General features: G+C 45.3%; 1 protein-coding gene across 1 annotated transcript in view; it reads right to left on the reverse strand.

The window, feature by feature from the left end:
• Positions 1 to 7,215: 7,215 nt before the first annotated feature.
• LOC135212146 (coiled-coil domain-containing protein 174-like) overlaps positions 7,216 to 23,967 on the reverse strand; it is a 74,491-nt gene continuing 57,739 nt past the window's right edge. The window contains 1 exon segment of the mRNA XM_064245557.1: positions 7,216 to 7,475. Within this exon segment, the coding sequence (XP_064101627.1) occupies positions 7,231 to 7,475 (245 nt within the window). The 3' untranslated portion in view covers positions 7,216 to 7,230.

The raw sequence follows: 23,967 nt of genomic DNA on the forward strand, positions 1-23,967 counted from the left end.
CTGTGAGCATCCGGGATGCCCCCCCCGCCGCCACACTTCAGGACCCATGTGGACACGAAGTTTGCCGGTCCCCATGCTCCATGCGCGACTCCGCACGGGGACATCACAGGTCTGGTACCATGAGACGTGTACCATATGTTACGATCTGGTGAGCCAGCTTTTAGACGGGTAAGTATTCCATCTCCGGTAGCTGCTCCGCTTCTGTTTTAGTGCTTAAGTTTTCATCATTCACTTTAACTTAAGGCATCTAAGTTTAAGTTATACTTTAAGTTTTAGTTTTAAGTGATTCTTAAATCTAATCTACGCCCTCTCTTCCAGGCGCCGGCAGTGAGGGTATACCGCACTGGCAACCCTGCGGGCCTGGGTCGGCGGTTTTGGGAAGAACGCCGCCAAGGGTATGCCCTACATTTTAGAGAAACGGTTGGCGGTATTAATCTTCCCCGGAGGCAAGGCGACAGGATACGTCGACCCAGTAGAGGCGGCCCCGACTATCGCCTTCATCCAACAACAGCTGGCTGCCTCATTAACTGACCAAGACCAGGATATCTCCACGGACGTCGCGACTTTAGATATTAATGTGGAACCTATGGTAGGTGTAGATGACCTGTTGGTCGAGGTAGGTAAGGTGGACACCCAAGGGTCACCCTTGGCGTAACTGTTTCTTCTACTCCTGCAACCTCTCCATCCTTCCAAGGCTTTACAGGTGATGAATTGGTATACTCCTCCTGACGCTTCGGTTAGACCTAAGGTCAAGGGTCAAGCAGTGAAATCCTTGACTAAGACGTCGCGTCGTCTAAGAAGTACGACTTCGGCCTTCATCCTCCTCGCGTAAGTCTCCGGCTGGGAATCCGGAGCAGAACAGGTCTAAAGCTTCTAGCTCCGGCTCTAAGTCCTCAAGGAGTAAAATCTTCCAAGAGAGATCTCGTACTCCGGCAGAGTCACCAGTTCCGCTACCCCCTGTTCCGATTCAGACCACCCCTCACATCCGCAGCAGCTCCGGCCTTTGGACTCCAATGCTGGCCTGTTGCAACAGGTGGGCGACCTGGTTGGGTCCCTAAAGAGTAGCATGGAACAAAATGATCTCTCGATTGTCGGATAGGATTACTTCCCAAGACTCCATTATAGCCGGACTGAGAGAAGCCCCTCTAGCCTCTCCTCCATTTCCAATACAAGTGGAACTCACTTCCTCCGTATGACTCGCTACCTCCGTTCTCGATGAAACAACCATGGAGAGTAGCGTCATACGCCCCCTTCCAAGACGGTCTCATTTCTATACCGGAATTTGGAACTCGAAGGATAGAGGATTTCGAGTTCTACCCGGGAGACCTCCCCAGCCTCCGTTCATAGGCTACGCAAGGCTCACAGCTTCAGCCATGGTTCGGGATGATAGGGTACCAAAGGAGACAGTCCTCTATTCACGAGACAGGCTCAGAGAGAATGGCTCAGTGTAGAGGACATGGATTGTTCTAATACCAAGATACAACCTTTTAAAGAAGTCCCTTTAACCATTTTCACAATGGATGAGAGTACCCGCTCCCGTTCCTGACAAAGATCGCGAGGGTCTACCATCCCAGCGGCCCAGAAGGGGGAAACCCATACCTCAATTGAAGGAAGCAGATCCCACATCTCCGTTACTCCCCTCAGCCGGAGAATTGTGGGAAAGACTTGCCGAACACCTTCTCAGCTGGCAAACTCAAACCGGACTGTGCTATGGAGCAGTTTGGGTGAAAAGCTACCCAGGCTCCCAGATAGCCTTATTCAGGCTGAATTTTGACGCGAAATCGCGATTAGCCAGATCAATTAACTCTATGGCTATGACCGAGGTAGCAACCATAGCCTATGGCTCAGAACCCGCTTTTTAAGCTCATGACCAAATCCCTGACTCAAACGGTACAGTCAGATATGTTTGAGTTTGCCACTGCTAGAACGAATTGTAGGAAGCATGTCCTACAAGAGGCAACCATTCGGCATGAGCCGAATAGGTTACTCTCGTCTGACATCTGGGGAGCAGATCTCTTCCCAGAAGCTATGGTGATGGAATCCAGTCAGAGGCTACGAGGCTGAACCAGAGCCTTAAGGACCGTTGGGGCCTTACGGCTAAGAGGAGGCAAGACCTAACAGCTAAAGGTAAGGGGCAGAGGAAACCCAGGCGTTTGTTTCCAACCTTACCAGAAAAAGCAGCCCACGCTTTCCTCAGCAGGTCAGCGGTGCCCTTAGTGCAAACAGCCCAACCTTCCACTTCTAAAGCTCAATCACAGCCAATTTATGTGATATCCCCTCAGCCTCAGCCCTCCACCCTCTTACGCCATCTCTCCAGCTTACAATCAAGCCTTCGAGAGTCAAGCTTCACAGAAGTATGACCGCTCGGGTAAGGGAGGCAGAGGTAAGCGTTCCTTTCGTGGGAGAGGATCGGGAGGCCCCTTTAATAGGGGAAAGCACTTCAGAGGAGGCCGAGGCGGTTACCAGAACCAATGAAGAACTTCAGGTAGGAGGGAAGGCTGTTTCACTTTCGCCACCGGTGGAACTTCAGCGAATGGGCTCAGAGCATAGTGTCAAAAGGCCTGGGTTGGAGCTGGTTGACGAACCCACCTCCATCCAGACCTTTCCGTCAACTTCCTTCCAAGGAATTGACAGAGTACGCGGAGGACCTTCCTTCAGAAAGGAGCTATAGCGAGAGTCAAGAGATTAAAATTTCAAGGTCGCTTGTTCAGCGTGCCAAAGAAAGGCTCACAAAAAAAGAAGGTAATCTTAGACTTGTCCCGCTTAAACTTAGCCATCCCGCTGCGACAAGTTCAAGATGCTCACGATCTCGCAGGTGCGGACCTTACTTCCCCGTGGGGCCGTCACCACCTCTGTCGATCTTACAGACGCCTACTATCATATCCCTATTGCAAGACACTTCCGCCCGTCCGTTCTGGGTTTCAAGATAGGAGACCAGACATTCTCCTTCAAGGTAGATTTTTCCCTTCGGACTCAACGTGGCACCCAGGGTGGTTCACGAAGCTAGTGGAAGTGGTAGTGCAACAACTCAGGACACAAGGGATTTATGGTAGTAGCGTATCTCGACGATTGGTTGATCTGGGCTTTTCAACAGTCGAGGAATGCAACAGAGCTACACTGAAGTGATTCAGTTCCTGGAATATCTAGGCCTTCAGATAACAGGACCAAGTCAAGACTCACTCCAGAGTCCAAACTTTCAGTGGCTGGGCATTCAATGGAATCTATCCTCCCATACTCTGTCGATTCCATCAACCAAAAGGAAAGAAATAGCGAAGTCAGTCAAGCAATTTCTAAGTCACAAACTGGCGTCAAGAGGACTCAGGAAAGGATCCTGGGTTCTCTCCAGTTTGCATCAGTGACGAACGTCTTAATGAAAGCCAAACTGAAAGACCTAACCAGAATCTGGCGCTCACGAGCAAATGTCAGGTCCAGGGACAAACTATCCTCAGTCCCTCGGATTCTAAGAATCGACTTCGCCGTGGGCGAAAGTCAAGAATTTGTCAGTGTCAGTACCCCTTCAGTTCCCTCCACAGGGATCACCATCCACACAGACGCGTCCTTAAGCGGTTGGGGAGGGTATTCCCAGTTCAAAAAGGGTTCAAGGAACTTGGTCACCTCAGTTCCGTCAGTTCCATATAAACGTACTGGAGGCAATGGCAGTGTTCTTGACTCTAAAAAGGTTGCGCCCACCAAAGTACTCCCACATAAAGCTAGTCCTGGACAGCGCAGTGGTAGTACATTGTATAAACAGAGGAGGCTCCAAGTCACGTCATCTAAATCATGTCATGGTAGCCATCTTCTCCCTGGCAGACAAGTTCAGTTGGCATCTCTCCTCCACTCACAATAGCTGGAGTGAGAAACGTCATAGCAGACGCGCTATCCCGATCAGTGCCCCTAGAGTCGGAATGGTCACTGGACAACAGTTCGTTCCAATGGATCCTTCAAAGAGTTCCAGGGCTACAGGTGGATCTCTTCGCATCTCAAGCGAACCACAAACTGCCGTGTTATGTAGCCCCCAACCTGGACCCTCTGGCCTATGCCACGGACTGCCCTGGCTCTAAGACTGGAACAACTGGAAGAAGATTTTATGTCTTCCCTCCAGTGAATCTTCTCATGAAAGTTTTAAACAAACTCAGGACATTCAAGGGTCAAGTGGCTCTAGTAGCACCAGACTGGCCGAAGAGCAATTGGTATCTCCTAATTCTGGAACTGGGCCTTCGTCCTCTTCGGATCCCCAATCCCAGGCTCTCCCAGTCAGTACAAACGAAGACTGTGTTCGCTTCCTCAGGGATTCTCAAAACCCTAACTTTATGGATTTCATGAATTTGCGGCAAAAAGAGATGCGAATATTGACCCTCAGAATATTCTCTTCTTGGAATCCGATAAAAGGGATTCAACTTTGAGACAGTATGATGCTGCTGTCAAAAGTTAGCAATCTTCCTGAGAGAATCAGATATTAGAATCATGACAGTTAATTCAGCTATATCCTTTTTCAGATCCTTATTTGAAAAAGGTTTAGCAGCTAGCACGATTACGACAAACAAGTCAGCCTTGAAAAAGATATTTCAATTTGGGTTCAACATAGACTTGACAGATTCCTACTTCTCGTCTATTCCTAAGGCATGTGCTAGACTTAGACCTTCTTCTGTAAGGCTACGTCAGTTTCATGGTTCTTAAACGATGTTCTAAAACTGGCTTCAGAAACCGATAATGACACATGCTCGTTTTATAATGCTCTTAGAAAAAAACCCTATTTTTATTAAGCTTAGCTTCAGGAGCAAAGAATTTCAGAACTGTCGGCTTTATCCAGAGATCCGGATCATATTCAATTCCTTCCCACAGGGGAAGTCCTACTTTCTCCGGAACGTAGCTTTTTTAGCAAAGAATGAAGATCCTTTGATGAGGTGGGAACCTTGGAAGGTACTACCTCTTCCACAAGATGTATCTCTTTGCCCAGTTTCAACCTTACGAGGCCTTTCTGTCCTAGGACCTCCTCATCCTCATCGGGTGTCCCATCTTTAAGAGGGAAAAAGGTGGAATCTTATTCCATTAAAGGATCAGGCAACAAATCCTGTACTTTATTAAGCAAGCCAATCCTGACTCTTTCCCAAAAGCACATGATGTCAGGCAGTAGCCACCTCAATTAATTATTTCCAACATATGAACTTCGATGAGTTGAAAAAGTATACCGGATGGAAATCGCCGACAGTGTTCAAACGTCATTACCTTAAGTCCTTGGAAGCTCTGAAATTTTCAGCAGTAGCAGCGGGTAACATAGTTTCCCCTGACTCTAGCTAATCTGTATAGAAGATTCAGTCCTCCTTTCTTACCTGCCTCACCCAACAGTTCGTCTATTCCTGCCTTGTTCATTTACATTCACCTTGTGTCTTAGCTGCTTTTACGATGGTGTAGTGGGTGCCCCCTTATTTTTTTTGCTAGGGACACTCACAGATGATTATAGATATTGATCTCATGGATGTTACCCCCTTATTTTTTTATGCTAGGGGATACATTCATTTATAATGGTTACGGGTTTTGTATATTAAGTCATTATACATTCCTTTATATATTTTCATTGTGGATTAATTTGTTCATTTGATTATATTAATTGCTATAATATTTTGATACATGCCTTTACACAGATACCATTTTGATACATGTAAACCATTTTACCTCTGTATATATGTAAATTACCTTATGTTAAGTAACATGATTAGAATTAAGTGTAATTTAAGCATATTTCTATTTTTGTATCACTGTGTATATGTATCTTTTTAGCAATTATATTCTTTTTATATTTATTTTTTCTTTTATTTGAGACCTATTCTGATTTATTTTATTACTTTTATTTACAATCTTGTGCTATTTCTCGGTACGATTTGCGCAGCGACACGAGCTGAGCCCAGAAAAGGGATTTTGACGTAAGGAAAAATCTATTTCTGGGCGATTGGCTCGTGTCGCCAGCGAAATCCCACCCTACCCATCCCTTCGCCAAGATTGTCTGCTAACTTCAGGATGGCCACCAGAGGCGCAGCAGTCGCAGCATGGATGGAGTAGTAGTTAGTACGAGCTGCTCACTCTGTGGGTCGGCTCCCCTCATGGAGGGTTTTTGTAGTGGGTAGATTTCTATTGGCATTTGGCTCGTGGTAGTGGTCTCACTCGCCTAGTGTTCATACCGACACCCTCTTGGAGGGTGAGCGAGTCAGTTATACTGACCTTTTTCTTTATTTTATTTATTCTCTGTATGTGTTAGTACATTTACCCTAGAAATAATAGATTAAAGGATATTTCGCTGGCGACACGAGCCAATCGCCCAGAAATAGATTTTTCCTTACGTCAAAATCCCTTTTTTTGGCGCTTATTAGCGCTGATAACCAGATTGTAGCACTAATAACTGGTTAATGGCACCTCTTTTAGGTATGATAACTGGAAATCAGTGCATTTCGGCGCCAAAATTTGCCGATTTCCAGGCGCTAGACCAGCCCCAGAAAACTGAATCTCTGATAACCAGGGACTGCCTCTATTAATATCTTTACTAAGAGATAACTAAGTTAGAATAGCGTTCTGTCTTTTGATTACATCAGAGGCTACTAGGTAACCAACTACACTAAAACCTGGATCTTTCCCAAGATCCTGCCAAACTCACTCCCACCTCCCATTCAGATCTTTCAAGTTTTACTGTCCTCATAGTAATTCATCAAAATATATATATATTACAGGTAATAATTCATTAATGCTAGCCAATAAGCTGCCATTAGCTAAGGAAAAGGAAACTTTGTGAAACCAAGGCGAGACATGAAATGTGAGGATCTTCATTTTTCAAGACCTCAGGGACCATGTGACACAGTGCTGTTGACCACCAGCCAAATCTCATTTCTTTGAATTTGAGAATTGTGTCTAAGATTTGCAGAGGACCACAAATCGGGCTGAATTATAAAGTAAAAGGTTTGAAATAGACATACTAGGGTAATACTTTGCCACATTTCACAACAAATAACAAACTAACACGTAGTTTCAACGGTAAACTAACACGTAGTTTCAACGGTAAAGTAAAAATCTTCCAATAATCTTTAACACAAAGTTCAGTATATCTTAGTTTAACCAGATCACTGAGATGATTAACAGCTATCCTAGGGCTGGCCCGAAGGATTTGATATTTTTACGTGGCTAGGAACCAATTGGCTACTTAGCAATGGGACCTACAGCCTATTATGGGATCTGAACCTTACATTAGTCATTAAGACACAAAGACAAGAACAGACCTTTGATGGGTAATCCAAGTTTTAACCTCTTACGCTGGCGCACCTTTTCTAACCGTGCCTTTAAAAGCTTTTGTTTTTTGGCCTCTGTAATCTTCTTTGTATGTTCTGATCGACGTGCCTCTTCATGCATCTCTTTCAGCATATCCATCTGTTCTTTCCTTTCCTTCTCATCTGTCGAGAATTTCATATAACCGGTGCCATGTTGCCGGGCCTCTGGAAATAAAAAATGTAACATGAACAAACAATCATTGGAAAATTACCCTAACGTAAAAGATTCAGGTCAAAATTATACATTAAAAGCTGTCTTAATTTCTTATTATACATTAAAGTGTACATAGGTAATCACTTTTAGTAGAAAAGTATTAGGCCAAAATTCTAAATTAAAAAATCTACCTTAATAATCTTTAAATATGTATATGACATTGTACATAAATCTCAACCCGCTATATTAGTATAAGTAGACAAGACAGAGCTGAAGAACCCCTTCCATGGGCATCAAAACAGTGATTATAGATAACATGAATTAGCCAGCATATAATCAAAGGGAAACAACACTGCTTCTCTGATGCAGGAAAATTCAACACGTACAGTAGTTTGGAAAGTAATCAATTTCTAATGATTGTTCGCACCTACAACAATAATACTGTACTGTAGTATATACCATAACTTGGATGAGTTACCATACAATACAGTAATACCTCTAGTAATGTAAAATTACAGTATTGTATATTAGTATGGCTTGGGATTTTTATTTATTATATATACAGTAATCTACTTAGTGCAATGTGGTACTCCATGTGTGTACTGTAATTAAGTTTTTAGTCTGTGTATGTGTACATATTCCTTCTTCTATCTTACTTTCCACCCTCTCCTAACAGTTGATTCATAGTACAACTGCAAGGTTTTCCACCTGTTACACCTTTCAAAACTTTTACTGTCAATTTCTGTTTCAGTGCTGATTTTTTATGGACATTTATTTAATAAAGTACTGTAATGTAGTGTTACACATTTTTACTCTATGTGCTTGTATAAAATATATACAGGCATTGCATTACAGTAACTTTGCACTTACTGTGTGTTTTGCTCACATTTCTCTCTATCTACCCCCTCCCCCAGCAAAGATATTTTTAAACTACTGCAATGGGCTACGTTTTTGCATGGCTTTACTGTACAGTACTGTACGAGCTGAATTTTTAGAAGCCTTCCACTTTACAGATAATAATTTAATAAAATTTAATGTAAGTAAAATAATATGAGAATTTTTGAATTAATTTATATCATAGCTAAGAGAGAGATTATCCTATTTGAAAGAGTGAAATGGAAAGATTATGATGTTTCTTTAAAATACTATCACATATGATTTTGTAATTACAGTTATATTATTATTATTTTAAAGTATTAATAAACATATTATACATACATGTACCATAAAAATCTTTCATCTCAGTAGAGAGAGAGAGAGAGAGAGAGAGAGAGAGAGAGAGAGAGAGAGAGAGAGAGAGAGAGAACACACTCCCTCCCCTCCGTCACATTACTTGATATATTTGACAGCTGTTGGACCTCAGCTTGGTACCTGGAGTTCAAAAGAAAGATGCAGGAAGACTGGGATTTCCTTCATTCTTACACAATTGTTTAATTTATAAACTAATTACTAATTCACTATAGTATTTTATTTAATGAATTGACTGCTCTTTACATTAATATTAGTAAATAAAGGTATATGCCACAAGGGAAAATAAACAACGGAGTATCCGCGAGATCTTTCGACGTTCAAACGTCCTTTACTTAGCATCTGCTAAGTAAAGGACGTTTGAACGTCGAAAGATCTCGTGGATACTCCGTTGTTTATTTTCCCTTGTGGCATATACCTTTTTCTTGATTTTTATCACGTTCCTAAACTTTCGTGATTCAGTTATACATTAATATTAATATTGGAAAATTAGTAAATCATTTATTTATCATACAAAAAATATACATCTCTGTAAGAGAGAGAGAGAGAATTATTATTGTTATTATGTGATATTTAATCTTATTAAACTTACTAATAAGTATTGATCAATATTAGTATTTGAAAATTAGTAAATCATTTTTTATCATAAAAATTTATTTAGTCATGAAAATAACATCAAAGTACACTAATTTGTGATTATTTATTGTCGGAAAAAACCTGTAATCAGGGAATTCCCCGCAAATAATGGGTAGATATGGTCCAGAGAGAAATCCGCGAATCCGTGAGTCCGCGAATACAGGGGGCCCACTGTATAACTTTGTAAAAGATTCACAGAAAAGATGCATATTCATTGTTTTTTATTTCATAAATATACGTAGCCGTCAGCAGCCTGACATTGCTCAATTAGGTATGCCAATGTCAATCCGAATCTGATTCCCGTTTCATGTCCAATCTCTTTTTCTACTGATATATCATAGTCAGACTGCACTGAACATCCAAAATTGGCCTATATTAATAAATTACTAAATTATATAAATTTTCATAATAAAATTTATTATTTGGCTACTTACCTACTCTTAAATTTTGCTATATCTCCCCGCCGATTACGCGAGTTGGCATTCAAACAAAAAAATCGAATGGCTGCCCGGATGACTGTTTAGTTTACCTGTTCTCCACCAGGTGTGTTTCGAATGTTTTAGCTCTTGTCAGAATTCTCCTTGACAGCCCACTAAGTTGTGGGGATGCTGGGTGGGTCTACTTTAACAGTAGGTAAGTATCCAAATAATAAATTTTATTATGAAAACAATTTATATTATTGAGATGAATCTTACCTACTGTTAAATTTAGCTGATTCCCACATTAAGAAGAGATGGTGGGTAGTGCAGCTAGACAAAATTCCGCTCAGCCATTCGAGCTAAAGGTTTCTTATATGAAACCCAAAACATTCTCACCTGATCTGGATTCCTTGGTGGATTTTACTACCACCAGAAGTTGGATTCCATTCAGGGAGCAAGGAGTAGCCTTGCGGAGAAACCGCTTCGATTCAGCCAGCATGAAACGCAAGCGGTATGAGGGACCCCTGTGCCTGGGTCCAAAAGCCCTATCAAACGACAGTCACTTAAAGTGAATAATGAATACCTTTACAATAAAAAGGTACGCTCCTATACAAAATTTGTATCTTCACGCTCCCCAAAATATTAAAACCCCGGGATTTAAATAAAAGAGCCTAAAGAATTTCTCTTTTTTTTTCGGTTCAGAAAAAGACTACCCACTACTAGTAGCGGATTAAGGCCTTTACTGTTTTCAAACACAATTCTGTATACAGTAAGTCCTCGGGTTACGCTGGTCTCGACTTACGATGTTTCGTGGTTACGAACGCGCCCCCATAAAAATATAAAAAATAATATTTTGCGTCGTTCCGTCTTACGCGGTTTAGCGTCGTAAGCAACGTAAACAAACGCGAACTAGTTCCAGGCGCACGGCGGAAGAATACGCTTTGTGGGGGAGAGGACGGCGTCGCTTCGCTACGCTCAGTCCTCGCCCATACGCCATTTTGGTTGTTTACACTGCCTCTCTCTCCCTCGTGTTGTATCGTTTTTGTAACTTTTTGCTCTTTGTTATGGCTCCCAAGCGCAAGGCGGACTCTTCTGATGGTAGTGCATCGAAGAAAAGAAAGGCCATCACCATGGAAATTAAAGTGGAAACATTATAAAGCGATCCGAGAAGGGAGAAACGCCAACAAACATTGGCCGCTCGCTTGGCCTTAGCCGTTCGACCGTTGCTACCATTATCAAAGATAAAGAGCGCATCGTTGAACATGTGAAAGGATCTGCTCCTATGAAAGCGACAGTGATAACTAAGCAGCGTAGTGGTCTAATAATTGAAATGGAAAGGTTATTGGTGCTTTGGTTGGAAGACCAAAAATCAACGGCGTATCCCAGTCAGCCTTATGGTGATTCAGGAGAAGGCGAAAAGATTGTTTGAAGCGTTAAAAAAGAAAAGGGGGAGGGAAGTGAAAGTGAAGAGTTTGTGGCTAGTAGGGGTTGGTTTATGCGATTTAAGGCTCGGGCCAATTACCATAACCTTAAATTGCAAGGTGAAGCTGCTAGTGGGGATGAGAAAGCAGCGAGTGAATTTCCTAAAGCGTTGTCTGAGATAATTAAGGATGGGGGGTTATTCTGCTCAGCAAGTGTTTAAAGCACGTAGACGAGACAGGTTTGTTTTGGAAGCGTATGCCTAACCGCACTTACATCGCCAAGGAGGAGAAGTCAAGCACCCGGTCATAAAGCCAGCAAGAGAGGCTAACTTTACTTCTTGGGGGTAATGCTGCTGGCGACTTCAAACTGAAGCCCTTGTTGGTGTATCAGGCTGAAATCCAAGGGCACTCAAGGGCATTTGGAAGGGTCAACTACCAGTAATTTGGAAGTCCAACAAGAAGGCATGGGTGACACTTGCAGTGTTTGAGGACTGGTTCGTAAACCATTTTGTTGTTCCAATGTGTGGAGCGGTATTGCGCCTCCAGGGTATCCCCTTTAAGGTGTTGCTAGTGCTGGACAATGCCCTGGGACAACCCTGCCCAGCTGGGAGACTTTCAACCCTAATGTCAAGGTGGTTTTTACCTTCCACCTAATACCACGGCCCTTTTACAGCCTATGGACCAAGGAGTGATTGCTTCGTTCAAGGCCTACTACCTACGAAGGACAATTGCTATGGCTTTACAGGCAACTGAAACCAAGAAGGACTTGACTCTGAAGGACTTTTGGAAATCCTACAACATCCTTGATGCTGTAAAGAACATTGCTAATTCCTGGGAGGAGGTTAAGCAAACAAACATGAATGGTGTCTGGAAGAAAATTTGTCCTCAATTTGTGAATGATTTTCCATGGGTTTGAGGACAGAGTTCAGCTAGTTGTCAAGAACGTTGTTGCCCTGAGTAAGGAAATCAATTTGGAGATGGAGGTTGATGATGTTACAGAGCTGCTGGAGTCTCATGGCGAGGAGTTATCTGCTGAGGACCTGATACAACTGGAGAAGCAGATAATAGAGGAAGAAGAAGAAGCACCCACCCCAGCCTAAGGCTTTCACAAGGCAGGACTTGATAAGAGGTTTTGCAGAGTTGCAGCAAGCGTTGTCAACTTTTGAGCTCAGGATCCCAACTTGGACAGGTTCACTAGGGTTTCCAGAGGCGTCATGGATTTGATGCAGTGTTACAAGGAGATCTTGATGAAAAGAGGTCGCTCTCTGTTCAGACTAACCTGGAGCAGTATTTTAAGAAGGTAGAGAGGCCTGCAGAAGATCCGTACCCTCTACCTCAGCTGCCTCTGCTAATCAGCACCTTCTGAATGTTCTGCTAACCCAGACTCACCTGCCCCAGTATCTCCAGCACCTTCTGTAGGTCTGCCTCACCTAAAGACTCACCTGCCCCAACATCTTCACTAGTATGTTCTGCCTCACCTCAAGAATCACCTGCCTCAGCATCTCCAGTACTAGTATGTTCTGCCTCACCTCAAGAATCATCTGCCTCAGCATCTCCAGCACTTCTGGGGAGGTTCTTTTTCTCTTCACTAACCTCCCCCAGTCTCTCCGCACCGCAGCTTCCTCTCCAGTGTGCAAGCCAATCAAACTAATAAAGGTAAGGAATTGTTCTCTCGTTGTTATTGATAGGTATTTACATTAAATCATGTGGTATTTTTCATGTTCCGACTTACGCTGAAATTCGTGTTTACGATGCATCGTAAGAACGGATCAACGTCGTAACTCGAGGACCCCTGTACTTAAGGCAGTGATCAGGCAAAAACTGAATTGTACTTCTACTGTGACACATCAATCCTATTCTGGAGCGACAAATTTACTTAACACTAAATGAAGTGGCAACTGCTGCTCACATTATGAATGTTTAACTTCAATAAGGTAGAAGATATGGAGCTAGTTCTCATACACTAGCCTATCCATTATGTCACAGAGGACCTTGTGTTCCTTGACAGTTTCTAAAATTCAGAACACAAAAGGTTAACTTTGCCTCTTCCAGGCTTAACCTTCACAAATACATTCTAGGTTTTCTAAAACCACAAAGCAAAAGTTAACTTTGCCTTAAGTTTAACCATTGGCAAAGGCGTTATAAGTTTCCAAAAATCCCAATACAAAAGGTTAACTTTGCCTCTTCCAGGCTTAACCTTCACAAATACATTCTAGGTTTTCTAAAACCACAAAACAAAAGGTTGATTTTTGCCTCTTCCAGGCTAAACTTTGACCACAACATGTTTTTCTTAAAACCACAAAACCAAAGGTTAATTTTGCCTCTTCCAGCATTTACCTTTGACAAAGATCTTCAGGGTCTCTAAAAGGATGATAAAAATGTTCTAGGTTTAACCTTTAAATTTAAATTCCCAACAGGATAGAGAAGTTTCCTCTTTTTCCCCCCCAACGGGTTAGATTGGAATTCTTACAGGGAACTCTAAGGCAGAAAGCTAAAATAGCATTCCCTTACACCAGCTTAAAGAAGGGTACAAAAAGAAGCCGGTAAGGTTTGGTCATCCAAAGATGGCGTCACCACCTTCCTTTTGTATTGGCTTTTCCCATAGAACTTCTTCCACTGTTCCACCGACCAACTGCGACAAACAGAACATGGATTAGTAAGCGTACATACGTTTTCCCTGCACCTACTACACGTTGGATGAGGATCCGTCGACACCGAAGTTAGGAACCTAGAACATGGAAAGCCACTGACTCCTGGGCATTTCCTTTGTCTCCTCTGCGAAACGGTAGACGATCCCGATGTTGAGGCAAAATTCTCCATCATACCACGTATACACTCTTACCTCACACTGATCACACTCGGAGAAAGAAAAGGTAATAGGAAATGAAAAATGAAATGGATAAGAACGGGCAAAGTGAAAACCGGCTTTAAATCAGATAGACAGTAACACATCTTATCTTAAAGGCGGTAGGAAAAATAACTGGTGGGTCACAGTAGCCGTGGGCATTCTGGGTATACATGCCCTGTGACCTGGTATAGATGCCATTAATCCCTGGATCTCACAAGTGTAATTTTAATTCTACCGGTTTCCAGCTTGGCGCTAGTAAATCCTAATGTTAAGACCTCAGGTTTGTTAGTTATGAAAAATACAAATTAGTTACAAATTTGGTATGTTTCACAGTAAATTCAGATAAAGTTTAGACCCGCATCTAAACTCCAGAGAGAGACTGATATAGAGATGAAGGGGCTTCAATCTCAACACCTTACAGTGCTGGTCCTTGGCAAGATCTAAAAGTACTTGATGCAATACTGAGGAAAGTACGTATGGAACAATAACTTTGGAAGTAGACAGTGAAAAGTCTTATCTCCTCTAAACAGAAGACACTGACGTCTACAAGGTTCCAGGTGCTGAAAATTCCTCCAGAATGGTACCCTCAGCAACACATAGACCACTGCTTCTGACCCCAGGCCATGGCAGTTTTAAATTAAGGACAGATCCTATGATAACTTGAAAATCTTATTATGGGAGGGGACATTCTAACCTCTCCAATCAGTTAAGGAGATGCCTACATCAATGGAACTGTATGGAATTGTGTAGTAGAGTTGATTTCTTCTCAATGGAAGAATGAGACATCTACCAAGAGCATTGGAAATTCTGAAAACGTTTTTGCCTGAGGCTACAAGAGCTCTACAGAGTACTAAGCAATTCTTGAACATGAAATTGCTCAATAGAATTCAGAGTAGATACAAGGGGCAGGCCTATGAGTCTGAATTAGGCAAAATTTAAGGAAACATCCACTGCTCAAGCCTGAGGGCCAACAAAGTAGTAGTAATCATTTGGCTGTCCCTGTTCATCTACATGCTAGAAGCTAAATGAGTGTTCCTTAAATCCACCCAAGTGCCAAACTTATGGACGTCAGGGCCCTTGTAGCAGTTGTTCTTCCTGAATCCCCAATTGCTAAAACACTGTCCTTCCACAGAATGGATGATCAAACCAATATGTTGTTTTCATTTCACTCAAAGCAGCAACTTCCCACAAAGATGACAATTTGTCGAAAATTGCATTTTCCTAACTATACAAACCTGAGGTCCTTTAACAATCGGAAAGTAGCTAGCGGCAGCTGGAACGGTCGTAAGCTTTCGAACAATGGGGAGAACGGTAGTTAACTGCTTGTCCGACAGTCGCGCGCCGCGCGACTGGGAGGTAAACAAATCACTTTTTGCTTTTGGCCCATGCAAAATACACAGTGAGGGGTGGCATGAGAGGGACTATATGTAAAGGACTCTAGGTTTGTATAGTTAGGAAAAAATGCAATTTCGACAATTGTCATTTGTTCCGATACGTAATACAAAACCATCGGTCCTTTAACAATAGGAAGACTCCACTTCTTGGTGGGAGGAATCTGAGTCTTTTGATGAACGACTGGTGTTCGTCCATCCCTGGAATGCCTCCCTGGTCGTAAGAGCGAGGGAGGGATCCAAGCCTCTGTCCGATTGATCGGGGTGTGCACCGCAGGATCAATGGTCAGACCTCTGGGCCGAGTACTAAGAGAGAGGCAAGCGTATCTCTTCGTACCAGCAAGCAAGAACTTGTTCCTGTTTGCAAGAGGCAACATAAAGTATGGGTTGTCTCAAGCTGGCATCCACTTCCTCCCCTTGTTGGAGGAAGTGGATATACGCTCCTATCCCTAGTGAAAGGGATGGATGGGCTCTGTTTGATATCTCACCTGCATCTTGTCCTTATCCAGCAGGGTGACGACCGTGTCCCTCTAACCACGGTAGAGGGGAAGAAAAAAGATGGGAAGAGCCAGTCACACTCATTCACTCACATTCTTATGGTCACACCAGGACTCGATGCTGTTCAGCCTGCGAGGGTCTGGGTTCGCTACAAAACAAGGTGTTGAGCAGCCACCACGGGTCCCAAGGAAAAGGATCCAAGGACCTGTGGGCAAGGTAATCCCGAAGGTAGAAGGAAGGGCATGTGGTCTGGTTGACCAGACCCCTGCCTTCAGTACCTGCGCCACGGAGAATTGTTCTTGCGGACAAGGCAGCATCTCCTTCGCATCGAAGGCGGTGAAGTCCATTAGGGAGGGTATTGTGAAGGACTCGAACCCATCGCAGTTACCGAAGGGTTCTGAGTCTTCGCTACGAAGATCGGTACGAAATCGAGCGTCACAAATCCCCATCCCTTGTGCTTGACTTCTCAAGAGAAGTCATGCAGTTACCTAAGACGAAAAGAAGGGAATAGTCGTATGACCTATCCCTCTTCTCGACTTTGGTTATGTACAGTACTCATACTGACAAGCTATTAAAGACGAAGTAATGATTGCTCTGGAACAACCGAACTAAGTCCACAGCATAGTTCGTAACTGACTCGGGCACTCTGACAGCTGCCGACTGACTGGTTCGGAATCAGTAGAGGCAAGTTGTCCAAGCATCCGGGTAAGTCACGTGACCTTCGCCCTTTAAAGAGTTATGCTGAGAGACCAAACAAATAAAATATTTGTTAGTCACCGATGCCGGACGGCACGGCGATGATTCTCTTAATGCATAAGCTCAAAAGGCGAAAGTCAATTGCCTTCAAAAGACCGAGGTCCCTGATGGCAAGAAAATCTCATAGACGTTGGATCTCAGCTTAAGGAGAAACAACACTAAGTGACGTTGAAGACGAAGGTAGGCAATGAATGCAACCTACGTCTTCCAGCTGAATCGAGAGAAGGAATCTCAAGATTCTAAACCTGTGCTTACAAATGACTGAAAACGCTAACCGCCATTTCATTGCTGTCCGTTGTGCAATGAAAGCGGGGCGTTCTTCAGTAATGAAACACAGGGGAGTGCCGCTTGAAGAACTGCTTCTCATGGGCTGAACGTTTGGAAGTAGAGCTGGCAGGTGTGGGAGTAGGCGATGTCTTTCAATACATCTGCTAATCCGGGGTGAACAATGAACAATTGTACACCCTCCGAATACAAGATATTTTGAGGACAAACTCAGATTCCGCAAAATCATTCGCATTATCGGGATACGATGCAGCAAGAGACTATTACAGAATTCTGTTACCGTGCGGTAAACAGAAGATGAGAGTCGAATAGATATCTCTGTTTAAAATTCTCGCAATACCGAAGACGATGAATACTAGCGTTTCACAGCAGTAGTATAGTCATTTCATGTATGAGAGAATCCCCGTTTAATCAAAGAGACTTAAGTCCGTGATTGTTGGGCAGAGATACGGTTGTTATTCAATCCAAGCAGGTGAGAAAGATAAAAACAACCGTCTATCTCAAAGCGGCAGCTGATACTGAAATGCCTCGGGCAATTCATACGCAGTAGCTGTCGCTGACCTCGTCATCCTGAGTTGCCAAGTAATCCTTTCCACGAAGGATGCGTTCGGCTAGAACCACAGAGCATAAAAGATGCTCGAGCATTATATTTAAGCGAAACGAATTTCGGTAAATATAAAAGCTTAAATGGTGTTGTTGTGACAACACCATAAGATATAAAATTGAAACTGGAAACTCCTGGGAGGTTGCAGGCAACCCGGGTTGCAGTTCAATTAGAATACTTTCCGTCTAAGTCGCAATCCGTAGAATAACCAGGATATGCGCCTACCCCTCGGACCATTCAACTGCTTAGCAGAATCATGTCGCGAGGTTAATATACGTAGTATATTTGTAGGATTCTGAACAACGATCTCCATCCTAAATTCTTTCCTTCAAGAAAACAAATAAGGATTGGAGATTGACCACCTTCGTTCTCTATTAAAGAGAGTGAAGGAGAAGTCTTCCTCGAAGGAAAGCTTCAATGGTGAACAGAATACTAAGACGATAGTTCCAGCCAAACTGGATATTCCCGTCCGTTCTTCTCTATTCCAGGTTGGTCGCCTACTGTGAGATAGTCTTCTTCAGCAGCAGTCTTCTTCCTAATGCTAGAAATTCCAGGAATTCGAGCATAGGCGAGGTTCCCGATTATCGTGTAACATATCGGGGATTCTCGTCTCGCTCACTTTGGACCGTGGTCTCGCCTAAGTGTTTGGAGATCGTAAGAAACTCTAACACTCTGAATGCGCTAGAAATTCCGTAGAATTCTAAGCAGTCTGCGAAACCCCCACCGAATTCGTCAAACGATATGGCTGGTGGTCCTCTCGATTCCCGTAGAAATCGAGAATGGGGCAGGATCCCTCCTCAACGACCGGGGCTTACGTCAGGTAGGACCCGAAGGTCCCCCCTGGTAGCGCAGTCCCCAACGTGGGATCCTACAGAGAAATCTCTGTAGCATCCTTCCCCTTTCCCTCGTAGCCGTAAGGAGAGTGGGAATGGGGGAGGAATTGGATACTCGCTCGCCTTCCCCAGTGGAACTAGCAGTTGGAGAAGAGTAGGAGCAGCCATCGCCTTGCGGCGATGGCCTCTCAGAGTCTGGGAAAACGTATCGTCAGGAGAAAAAGTTTTCGAGGAGGGTTACGAACTCTCACTGTAGGTAAGGGTCTGCCGCCACTGTGAACGTCGTCTGGGTGGGGCTGATTGACACCTGACAGGAGAGAGCCGATACCGTCCTCCGACTCATTCCAGTCCTCGTCGAGGTCGAAACCTCTCAGGCAGGACCGAAGGAGTATTTAAATACGGTGTCCGAAGACACGTAGAAACGCCGCTGTCGCAGTAGAGGAGTGGAAGTAGCTTGATCGACCGGCCAGAACTGAGAGAGCCTTCTTGTCCGGAGTACGAGAGACTCTGGTTCAAGACAGAATCGGCAAGCTCCGATCGCGGCAAACCCGCCTTCGGTTTTGGGTTCCCTCTCGGGGCCCCAAAACGACTCGAGCAGAGACATGGGCTCTGCTGGTGGGAGCGGCGATCCTTGCCCCCAGGTCGTTGTGCTGACGAATCAGTGCAATAACCTGGGTAAAGTTACTCTGAATCTCGGAAGTTACAGCGTCTTGAGGAGTAGGACCGTCCAGTCCCTCCAACAAGAGCAGCTCCCAGGACCCTCCTCCTCAGAAGAAGGGCCATCCAATCACTTGCGCGTACGTCCTGGTTGGGTCCTAAGACAACCTGGCACGTGCGGCGTCGTGGACGGGATCGTGAGCGGCGCATCTCTCACGATCACTCCTATATACCAACGCTCTTCCTGGCGTATGCCGAGGAAGTTGAAGGTATCGGAGAGACAGAAACTGACGCTACCGTCTCCCCCTCTGACGGTCGCCTCCAATCACTTGCGCGTACGTCCTGGTTGGTCCCTAAGACCATACGTGGCACGTGCGGCGTCGTGACGGGATCGTGAGCGGCGCACCTCTCACGATCACTCCTAGCTACCTCGCTCTTCCCGGTGTAGCCCGAGGAAGTTGAAGGTAGTGGAGAGACAGACCTGACGCTCCCCCCCCGCTCGCTGGCAGGACCAGCGTACGTGGGGGGCTGCAGCCGATCACCAACCCGCGGTGGGGATCGATCTGCAGGCCTGGCCGTGCCGCTCACCTGTGGCAAGCGGCTCGACTGAGAACGTCGACGCTGATGTCTAGCGTCAGGCGAGCTGTTGCTGGTTACCGTCTCCGCCCGGTCCCGATAGGAGCGGCGTCAGGTGACCTGCTAGGCTCGTTGTCGCGGTGAGACCGGCGAGCGTCCTCTCGGCGCGTCGAGCCGCTGGTACCAGCTGTGGCTGGTACCGACGACCGCGGGGACCCCTTCCTCGCCTCAACCCGTGGCTGGTCAGCGACCGTCACGTCAACCCGAGCAGCCAGCTGGTCGCTGCGAGAGCGTCCACTGGCCTAGCGAGAGTCGTCTGCACGACACTCGCCAGTCTTCTGCTCCGCGCTTCGTCTTGGCGGCGAGCGAGCTCGAGTGTCAAGACTTTGGCTGGACGGTCTCCCGCGGGAGACCGTCCACTCGGTACTTCTCGCTAACGAGAAGCCGAGGCGGATCCTGGTTTAGCGGCAGAACGCTAAAACCAGGCGAGGAGTGCCAGCCGAAGCTGGTACTCCTCTGGTCCCCGTCTTCTTCTCCTTGTAGAAGAAAAGACGGGCCCTGTTCCCGAGGGAGCAGGAGGAACCAGCAGAAGAGCTCCCCGCCCAATCGCCGGAGCGAGACGGGCCCTTAGAAGGTCCCGAAGGAGCCTTCTTTTAGGGGGGAAAACCCTGGGTTACCAGCTGGTCGCTGCAAGAGCGGGCCGCTGGCCTGGCAAGAGTCACCTGAGCGTCTCTCACCCGCCTTCTGCTCCGTGCCGCGTCTTGGCGCCGAGCGAACTCTGGCGCCGAAACTTGCTGCACGGTCTCCCTGAGGGGAGAACGTACCCACCTCGGGATCTCTCGCGAACGAGAAGACCGAGAAACGGAACCTGGCGTAGCGGCATCGCCGCTAGCACCAGGCGAGGAAGTACCAGAGCTAACCGATACTCCTCTGGTCCCCGTCTATCTCTTCCTTACGGAAGGGGAGACGGGCCCCGCTCCCGAAGGAGCAGGAGGACCAGCAGAAGGACCCCCCGCCCGTCCCACCGAGGTGGGACGGGCCCTTAGAAGTTCCCGAAGGAGACTTCTTAGGGGGGAAGGCAGCCTTCTTCTTCTTCGGCTTATGGGCCTTAGAAGTCGAAGGAGAAGAGGCAGCAGCAGACGATGAAGACGAAGATGACAGCTTCCTCTTCTCCTCTTCCTCGTCAGCTCTCGCAGGGTACAGTCTTCAGGTCCTCCATCCAGGAGGGAGCCGGGGCAGTTGCCGAAGCAACAGGGCCCGACTGCACCTGTCCGGAAGGACCTGGGACTGGGGAAGACACAAACCGTGGGCAGGACCAGCATGGACAGGCACAGGAATCAGGAGCGACAGGAACAGCAACCAGCTCAGGAGCGGCAGGAACAGCGGCAGCGGTAGACCCAGAAGGACAGCCAAAGCCAACAGCGGGAATCACATCGCGGCAGTACGCAGGTACGGCAGGCCCAGCGATCGCCTCGTAGAATCATCGGCAGCCAGCGGAACCTGGGTCCTGGCGGCCGGTCCAGGGGCGAGCTGCTGGAACAGCGGAAGTCTGGGGCAGGCAACCACGAAGAAAAAACAGGCGGCGGCGGCAACCCCACCTCGGTACGGCTGCGGCCCTAGTAGCGCAGACGGCGTCATCGACACAGCATGGGGAGTGTAGACCAGGAGGGGGGGGAGCAGCATAAGCGGCCGTGGTAGTAGTGGAGACCGCCCCAGACCTCGCTAGAAACGCTGCAAAGCAGCCCGTGGATGCTAGGCACGCCTGCCATCCGCGGGTGGGTCCATACCTGTCCAAGGTCGTCTCCCACGGATGTACACCTGCGGTAACATAGATAGATTAGTAAGAGGGGTTCCCTCACGCACGGGGGAAGGGGAAACATGCCCCACTCCCGAACGCAAGAAGACCCCAAATACAAAATACAACGAAGAAGCTGAGCGGGGGCAGGAAGGAAGACGAAGAATCGGATACCAAGGAGTCGCGGAGAGGCTTTTCCGACGACTTCCTGGCAGACCTTCGCTTCCCCTACCCCCGCACAGCAGTGAAAAGTAATATGAAAATGAAACAGAATACTGCCCTTGCGATTTCACTTCATAGAACTTAAAGGGGAAAAGATCAATTCCCGGTAAGAACGGAAACTTGATCCAATAATATGATGCTATCATAAAATATATATGAAATGAAACAGAATACTGCACTTGCGATTTCATTTCACATAAAAAAATCGTAAGGATCAATTCCCGGGTAAGAACGAAATTGATCCAATTAAATTTCATGCAAATAAATAAATGAAAATGAAAAGAATATTGCAATTGCGAATCCACTTTCATTGCATTCTATATACAAAATTAAAAGGCTCGTGCCGAGCGCAAACACACTCTCGGTAACGAACGCACAGGGCAAACATATAATGAAAAGAGTACTTACATTTTTCAATTACACACTTTCGCCCAAAAAAATACATGACTCGGCGCGAGCGCGCCCGCCCTCGGCACCGAGCATAATTCAAGGGTTCAATTCATGAAAAGAGAGGAAATCGCCGCATCTACGGCGATAACTCCCATGTTGGTTTCATAATTAAGTAATGAAAATGAAAACAGTGTACTTACAGTTTCATTTTCAAGTCAAAACAAACCATTAGTAGAAAACACAATATAAACAAAGCATACGACGATGAAGCGGGCAGAGAGCGATGACGAACACGTCCTTCACACCCGCGGCCGAAAGCAAAAGTGATTTGTTTACCTCCCAGTCGCGCGGCGCGCGACTGTCGGACAAGCAGTTAACTACCGTTCTCCCCTTGTTCGAAGCTTACGACCGTTCCAGCTGCCGCTAGCTACTTCCTATTGTTAAGGACCGATGGTTTGTATACGTATCGAACAAACTTTGTTTCTGACTGGGAATAAACCTGCTAAGCATCCTGATGTCTTTTCCACTGCCCTGACATCTTAAAAGTTTTACCAGGTGTAGTTGACCATTCTATGTTGCATGAAAGGTTAATGACACTGGTTAAACTCTGTGTTGCATGGACAGAGGGAAAAGAAAACAAAAAACTTGGACTTAGGTTTAAGAACCAAATGGATGATTCCTGGTTAAAGTGTCCCTCCTACAGTCCTGGAGCCAAAGTTGGTTCTGGATTACTTACAAATTTAATTAAAGTTATTTGTAAGTCGTAATTCTTACGCTGAAACCATACATTAATTGAGCATGATTATCTGAAAATAACCCACAAGGCCATGTTTCTTAATGAGGAAAAGCCCTTACCAATAGGAAGTTTCTTTCCGGTCTAAAATCTTCAAGCAGCACATGCCTTATTCATCTTGACCGACAAGCATGCATAATTAAATATCATCCCCACATCACTAGATAAGAATGGGGATATAAAGAATTAACAATAAAGTGCATAGAAATTGGGCCAGAAGAAGCAACAGGTCCTTGGCCTTTGGAATACTGTTGACAGAGTGGAATGAATACATTCTGCATGTGTACCACAAGTCTGACCATTCTTTGGAAAGGCACTAAAACCATGCTAGAAAACCAACAAGTATATGGGCAGACACTTACTGTTATTCAGTCTCCAATGTCCAAGAATGGGCAGACACTTACTGTTATTCAGTCTCCAAATGTCCAAGAATATCTCCAATTACTTATGGGTGTCTTCCTAAAGAATTACCCTTGGACCATCATTCCCTCTATATACAATCTCCTACTAAAAGAGACTTATGAGAGATCTCTGCTGAAGACAAGGGAAGCTATAAGAAGGAGAATAAACCAGTGGAGGACAATCAAAAAGAATCACAACTGCCCTTCACCGTCTCCACCATATAACATACTGGTCCCAAGTCTCTCCATGCATGTTAGGAGGCTGCAACTGTCCATATCCCAGAACCTGAATCTCCACTTATCCTGAAAGGTATAAAATAAGACTACCATAGATAATCCTGAACTGCATAATCAGACAGGAAGCGAAAGTCTCACTTCCAAACAGAGTGAGTATAAGCATGAGGAGATTACCCTGCAGCATCAGAAATGAGTTTACTTGTTTTAGTTACCTTGTTTCCTCGCTAAAAAATCCCACTGGGTTGGCGTCTCCACCTCTCTTAAGAAGTTGCAGAGACGAGACAACATAAATAGAAGATAATAACTCAAGTTAGACTGAAAATCCATCAGCATGTCTGTCTGTCTCTCAAGTTCATTTCCCCATAGGAAAGAGAAAGAAAGCGAACCTCCTATTAAAGACAGTTAAAGGACCAATAAGCGTTGTACAGCAAAAGGCGGCCGTTCGGCTCTCCGCAACTTTAAAAGACAAGACGACAAGCCAAGGCAGCACAAA

The sequence above is a fragment of the Macrobrachium nipponense genome, chromosome 40, assembly GCF_015104395.2.
Source record: "Macrobrachium nipponense isolate FS-2020 chromosome 40, ASM1510439v2, whole genome shotgun sequence".
NCBI lineage: Eukaryota > Metazoa > Arthropoda > Malacostraca > Decapoda > Palaemonidae > Macrobrachium > Macrobrachium nipponense.